The 7,500-nt window shown below is 39.6% G+C and overlaps 1 protein-coding gene and 1 pseudogene across 1 annotated transcript in view; one reads left to right on the top strand and one right to left on the bottom strand.

The window, feature by feature from the left end:
• The window catches only part of LOC137973296 (TNF receptor-associated factor 3-like), a 7,760-nt pseudogene extending 1,676 nt beyond the window's left edge, over positions 1-6,084 (bottom strand).
• A 36-nt stretch (positions 6,085-6,120) lies between these two features.
• The window catches only part of LOC137973287 (uncharacterized), a 1,833-nt gene continuing 453 nt past the window's right edge, over positions 6,121-7,500 (top strand). The window contains exon 1 of the mRNA XM_068820071.1: positions 6,121-6,208. Within this exon, the coding sequence (XP_068676172.1) occupies positions 6,121-6,208 (88 nt within the window). The remainder of the gene's footprint in view (positions 6,209-7,500) is intronic.

Below are 7,500 nucleotides of genomic sequence, written 5' to 3'. Positions count from 1 at the left end.
TTTCGTGTTCCTTTAAAGTGTTCAAAATTTCCTAAATCTGCGAAGAAACAACGGTTCCGTTTCCTTCATCCGCGGCGGCAGCATCAAAGGTACTGCGTAGTTTCTCTAAGTCGCTTATTTGCCCTGTGATTGAGCTCTCTATCAAGGATATTTTCGTTTGATGAGTTTGGATATTGATTTTTGCCGCCAGAAGCTCCTCGGTTTGATTTTGAAGTTGCAGCTCCAAGTTGTTCTTCTCTTTCTGCAAGTGGTCGATCTGTTCTTCAATTTGTACGTACTTTCTTCGGTTTTCAATACTTGATTGATTCATCTTTTCAACGTGGATCTTTATAGTGGCTTTCAGGTGCTCATCAACAGATTCTTTTTTACCCTGTTGACCAAAAAAGACCTTACATCAGATACCACTTAACATAACTTAAGTAAGTAATTTTCATTTGCTAGCCTCATGAATTTCTTTAACAATGACCCTAAAATTAAGATTGGCTAAATAATTGATCACCTCAGCTTTCCCTGTTCTCTGCAAACCATAATCATTAGTCGTGGCGATTTCTTTAACCAAGAATCCATGGTCATAACCTGTGGGCAGTTTTATAAATAAGCTTTGGCAATTTTAGTTTAATTACAGACTAGATCAGCGAGAAAACATTAAAACTTTCTCCAGGAAATCTTCTGTTTTCACTCAAATTTTATGATCTTAAGAAGCCTCGTCTTTCACAATGACAGTAATGCATCTTTCTTTTTTTTTTTCTGAAAGTATTTTAAAACTCCAAATAGCAACTGTTCTCTCAACTTATCAAAAGGCACTCACTTTGAATTCGCAACCATGAATGAAAAACGGGCACGGTACTTCCGCGTGAGGACACTCCTTGGTCAAGTGGTCATCCAACATGTCACGTGGTATGGTCTCCTTTCCGCAGAGTAAATGACATTTTACGGGAAATTTCCCGCACAAACCAAAATGATCCTGCAGATAAACAGAAGAACTTGTGTTTTCGGTTCTCTACTCAAAACGGATGAAAATGAAACGATATCAGGATAAAATTAGGTAGTATTGAGAATAGAAAGCCAAAATATATGTTTGTCTATTCAGAGACAATAGGGACCTTAAGATCTACGACGGCGACGTCGACGAAAACGTCACCTCAAGATAGAACTTTGCTCTAGTTAAAGTCTTCGCGATTATTCCATCTCGTTTACGTCCTACAATGTGGGCGAAGTATTCTAAAAATAAATTGATACGAGCGGTTTCAGAGTAAAAATAGAGAATGAAAGATTCTCTGTTACATGCTCACGTTGTCGTCAAAACCTAACATTTCGTGATTTCACGTTGTCATCATGCAGAGAACCACAAGAATATGAGGTAAAATCCGTGCCGCACGTTCAGCACGATTATTGTCTTTTAACCAATGATGTCATTGTTTTGTGGCGTTTTCGTCAACGTCGTCGTCGTAGATCTTAAGGTCCCTAATACAACGGCAACGGGCAACGACTTAATTCAAAGAGGAAAAAGAGGTTCGCTTATTAATCCTATGAGAGGATATGTCTCGGGTATGGATGCTGCACGAATCAACGTTAACTGAGCTAAAACGTCAAGGTTCAATTCGGTAGTTTTCTTTTAAATAATAGTGAGGAAATATGACTTAATTGCTATTTAAAACTAGCTCAATATTTCTTCTCCCATACCTTCAAGTTTCTTTGAAACACTTTTCCTCCGCAACATAGACAGATCACGGTCCTGTTAATACAGGCATTTGATGCATGCTCTTCGAGACTTCTTCGTTCCATTCTCTCACCACAGGCAGGACACTGTACGTCACCATATTGACAGCTTGTTTCATGGGCCTGCTCGATAAAACAGTAAAAAGGAGGTCTCTAAGCCGGTAACCGTAAATATCTCCACTCTTAATAATAAGTAACTGACTAATGATTACTGTTATATTTATGAGGGAATGCACCTTTGTAGTCTTTGTACTTTGTATGGGGCTATTTAGAGTGTCAAAAGATATCGGTCTCACTTCGCTTAAGGACGTTCGCGCGAAATTTTCTAACATTGATTTTTTTCTGCAAATTTTACCATTGAAAGATGATGAGTTAGTGATGTCAAAAATGTAAAAAAAAATGGGGGGTCACTGACTTCATTTTGGAGAGAACTTGCCCGGAAGAACACACTAAATCTGAAAAAAATCCGGCTTCTTTTGCGAATAAGGCCACAGTGTCTGTAAGCCCAAAAATATTGCAAGTACATCTTTGAAGTGAAATTTTCTCTACCAATCTTTATTTAAGTGAAACCATCAAGTGAATTTATTTAACTGTTGAGGTTCCTTAAACAACAAGTTCGCATTTAGCGACCATAGCTTCATGCGCCTTGCAGCCGCAATATGGCAGGATTCCATTTCCCGAGGACAGAAATCTTGAAATTTTTAACTTCTCACATTGATTTTTTGTTCGTTTTTGGACAATGTGGAGATAATTGTAAATAAAATCTGTTTCTGAAAAGAAAAGAAGAGGTCACCGAACATCCAAGATCGTTAAATTCAAGCAAAGCTACAGCAATGGCCAGCGCGCGCGCTTGATGGATGACGTGGCATGCGAATTTGCGTGCGCTTTAAGGGTGCACAGTAGCAATGGGCGCGAACGTCCTTAAATGTAATTACATAATTCATCTATGGACGCGTTGAAGAAACTGAAGAAACAGGAGTCTGCCATTAGCAGTGCAAACGGGTCGTAAACTGGCTGTTAATTCGTCGACAGTGAAAATGTCTCTTGGTTTCATGTGAGCATTGCCTGATAAAGTTGCGTGAAGTTCAAGGAACGACTCTTGTGAGTGACTGGCGTCTCGACAACCTGAGCGCAGTCACGAGTCTTTTGGACTTTTGAAGAAGACTTTTGCTTAGATTGTGAATTATTGTATGCAAACGTTCTGCATGATAAATGTGACGCAGTGTATCCCTGTCAACTTTCTTATCACTTGTATTCCAAAATAGTACTAAATGTCACCCATTAGAAACATAATCAGCAAAGACAGTCCCAACCCAAAAAAAAAAAAACTCTACCGTTAATGCTATGTCGTTGTAATTAGGTAGTTGGCCATGTTAGGACAACTTTGCGATGTGTATAAAAATAAGCATACACCTAAATGGTTGCATTTGCCTTTGTGGATGTAAGCGACTCCCATCACTTCTGGATTCAAACCATTTACAACAATATTTAAGAATAGCTGACGGGACTCAGTAAAAGAGGATGTTTAAACGAAACTATTCACCTTAAAATTTCGGAATTCTCCTTTCCAATCGCAATTTCGATCTTTGTAATGGCAACGGCACTGGAGATCGAGTATTTCCCTTTCGCAGCATTTATCGCGGAAGGATCCGTCTTTTGAAATCCGGGTGCCATCCACGGGACATTGGAGATTTTTCTGGCTGGCAGAAGAAAAAACGGAAGTAAATAATCTACGCTTAATTAATCGAGCATCAATATTGTGGGAAGGTTTCCAGCAATGTTTTCGAAACTGAATAGTTTCTTTTCGTTTTCGCTAAAACGCCAAGTATTCCCCCGGTTTGGTTTCACTTGTTCGGCATTCTACATCGTGATTTACACAGTGGATATTTCATGAACGATCGAGGCGTTGGGTTGGCTTGGAGAGTTTCGTGGAAAACGATGGTCATCACTCACATCCTTTTTTTAACTTTGTTCGTTGCAAAACATGGAATTCATTGGTTCATTGACAAAGTTAACCATAGTAGTGTATATATCCTGCACAAACGTTTGAGACTATCGTCTTTTAATCATTTTGACAACCACCCGTTTAATTTATCTTATGAAAAGGGTTTTACCCCATATTTTAAGAATCATGGTTCTTCTTTTAGATCGCCGTCGGAACTTTGACATGAAGTAATATGCATAAAGTTGCCACGTTCGTCATGACAAAAAACATGTTACGATCCAGCAAAAGCGAACAGCAAAAGCCAAAGAAAGAAAAAAACAAAAACAGGAAATGGCTTTAACTGTCCACGCGATAAATTTAAACGAATTGCGAAGTAAAGTTTAAAAATGCTACTAATGTTCCAATTACTTCCGGTTCCGGTTCCGATTTACCTTCTTTTGGTTTCGATTCAATTTCGCTCTAAGTCAAAAGCCCTTGCGAGACATTTCTAGGCTCCTAGCTAGTTGTAATGAATAAAGACTGTCTGAAGAGATGTTTGCACCATAAATAATTTTATCTGTTCGGATATCTTATAGCTGAAAATTGAAGTGTCCGAAAATTTTAGGGAATGATATCTTTATTTCAGAAATTGCTAGCTAAACGTTTACCTCCTAAGAACTTCCAACCGAATCAATTGCTCATCCGGAACTGCTAGATAACCTTTTCAACTGCCAAAAATTGCAAAAACCATCCCTTCTGAAAACTTTTCCCTGGTTGCGAATCTTTTAGGTGATGTTTTAGTAAAGAAATCTGTACTGAGCTGTTTGGCAACAAAGAACCGAAATTCATAGAACATTTTGACTACCCCGAACACATATTTCACCGAAGATTATCGTTGGGTTCCCCTTTTGGTTAAGGCAACCGTCAGTTAAACGCTTCCTATAATGATGCTCAGTGAATTAAATTTTTCTGTGCAGATTTTGTCATAGTAATACTTGACTGGGGAAATATTGTCACGAGACGAAAGCCAATTACATTCTACAACACCCCTGTATCACTTGTTCTGAATAGCTGTACTGCGGAGGATGCTCTACAAGTTAAAGCAGTGCTGGACAGTTCCTCTAAATATCAACACGATACTCTGAATATAGAATAAAAAATACCCTTCATCCTGACCTCACAATATGGTATCAACTGTTATACAGATATTCCATCCGAAACCCGGAAACCGGAAACCGCAACAGTTTCCGGTTTCCGGACCGGAATCCGGAAACCAGAACCAGAACATCAACAATTCGCGGGAACTACAACAACTCACCGACTCCTTGTACGCTTCCGGCGCTATAATCTCCACATTCAAGTATTAAATTCTGAGGAAATATTAACTGTAAAATGGATCTCACCTTCTTATACTGGATATAAAGACTTGAACATGGTGATAGCATCATCAAGCTGAGGCAGCCACGTCACAATAAAGGAACTTGAGAACCCAGTCCTTCCAACTCTCATCATTTAGTCGTGAGACTCACGATTTCAGAACTCATCTCACGGTCTCACAATAGTACCCTCTGAGTTGCGTCTAGAGGATAACTGACAAACCTCTCTGCGCCCGGATACAACTTGGTGTTGTTTCTGATCCGCTTTAGCTTGCGTAACAAACGTTTCCGAGGAGAAACATACAAGATGAGTTTGAAGATTGTCCTGACCGCACGAAAATTGGAGCGAAATACAAAAACAGTGTTAGTCTGCGAACACATAAGATAACGTATTTCAGGCGGTCGTTTCTCGGGCCGGAAATACGTCTGTGTTTGCAGGGTAAAACAATGTAAATGCAAGAAAAAGTTATCAGCTAGACTGGTCTACTGCTCTTTAATTACATCAATCATGGATTAATTTATTTGGCCAAGATCTCTCATCTATATCTGGTGATCTTTATATCCAGTTTTCAGAGGCGTACATCCTTTCCTGCTGTCTGCAAAACGTTTGTTCAGAGGATCCATCCGGGGAATCTTCCGTACTCGCTAATAGGGAACCAGGTCCACGTCCAGTCTCCTAAATGCTTTCTTTGATCTGGTGATACTTGGACAGTCCATCGTTTACCTTTGGCAATTGCGTTTGTTAGCTACAAGACCAGTATTTATAGATCGATACTGTCGTCCGCAGATTCGATATGCTGTGACAGACGTAATTTGTTTCTACCAATCAATTCCATTCTAGCACACTAGGCAAATGCAACAATCGTCGCTCTTCTCAATTTGTTCACATTTGTCTCACTTTGACACATGTAACCTTTGTTGTAATTTGTACCTACTACACTTGCTCCACTGTCCATTGCAGTTCGCAATACTGAACAAGCATGTAGTCGTTTCTAAGGGAGTTGTATTTCGCGTCCTCTCCACAAACAGAGGTGAAATACCTGACTCGTCCCCAGTCATATGCATCTCCTAGACGCAAGGCAAGGGGAAAACGAGCGGAAGATGCGCGAAGAGGAGAATGGGAAGGATAGAGGAAAAGAGACATCTCTCCTCTTTCTCTTTCTCCTTCTCATAACACCCCTCGTCAATGGTGAGTATTAGAAAAGACTGGGGACGAGTCACGTGAAATACGACTCCCCTAACAACGAATGCGTAGGAGGCTACACTTTTAAGTGCCTATGAAATTAAAAAAATAATAATTGAAGCTTGTTTGAAAAACGTTTTTAAGAAAAGAAACATGGTGTTTGCATTTTTGATTATATCTCTTATCGTTCAAAACATATTGAACGTTTGCTGTAAAACCTGAAGACCTCATCGGTGGTTTCAAAGGAAAGCAAATCACATAACATATGATGGAAAATGTTCAGAAATATTAAAGGAGTTCTCTTCAAAAGTAGCACCAGCAATGTCCATGAACCAATGCATAAAATAACATCCATCGTGCACTTGCCATAGCAACAGTTTTGCTTCCGGATTAAGTTTGTTCAAGAGGAAATGAGGGGACAGAGAAGGAGGCTCCCGGTCCAGCCCTTGGGATATGTCATGTCTACGAAAGTTATTTTTAGACGAGCGGAAGTCTTTGTTCTAGCGGAAGTCTGTATTCCGAGACGTCCGCATGCAGGCCAACCTCGGTCTGATGTTTGAAAGAAAATAAATATTCATTAGCCTTCCACGTGCGCCGCCATTTTCTCTCTTCACTAAGAACCTGAGAGCGAGACTAGACTGCATGCGGACGTCTCGGAAGACAGACTTCCGCTACAACAAAGACTTCCGCTCGTCTAAAAATAACTTTCGTGGACATGACATATCCCGACCAACTCCCTGAGCCTCCGTCTCTGTCCCCTCATTTTCTCTTGGTTTGTTCCAACCTGAGATCTGCATTAATATTTTGGTGTTCAGGATACAGCACTCTCCCGATTGCTAATAACTTGACTGGTAGAATTCAGCAAGTATCAATAAATGGCATAATCCCTAGGAAATTTACATTAAGTATGAAGTACCTCAGAGTTCGTGTCTTGGGCCGTTGCTAGCAAGATATTTGAAATTGTAGAAAAACATTTGTTTGTTATGTAGACGACAGTCAGCTCTATTTGTCCTTGTGTCCTGATTCTAGAGTTAATCAAGACGTCGTCTTGGCCAAGATGGAAAGTTGCATTGATGACATTCGTAATTGGATGCATGGTGAATGATAAATAGAAACTTAATGATGATACGACCGTATTCTTGGTTATTGGTAGATTTCAACAACTTTCTAAAGTATCTATCACTAGTGTATTATATGGCCTCCCCGAATATCAAATCAAGAAATTACAGCGTGTACAGAATATGAGTGCTAGGTTATTTTGCAAATAAACTAAATATTGTCGTATTACTCCTTTATTG

Source organism: Montipora foliosa, chromosome 1, assembly GCF_036669935.1.
Source record: "Montipora foliosa isolate CH-2021 chromosome 1, ASM3666993v2, whole genome shotgun sequence".
In the NCBI taxonomy this organism is placed as follows: Eukaryota; Metazoa; Cnidaria; class Anthozoa; order Scleractinia; family Acroporidae; genus Montipora; species Montipora foliosa.
This window is presented reverse-complemented; position numbering and strand designations above follow the sequence as displayed.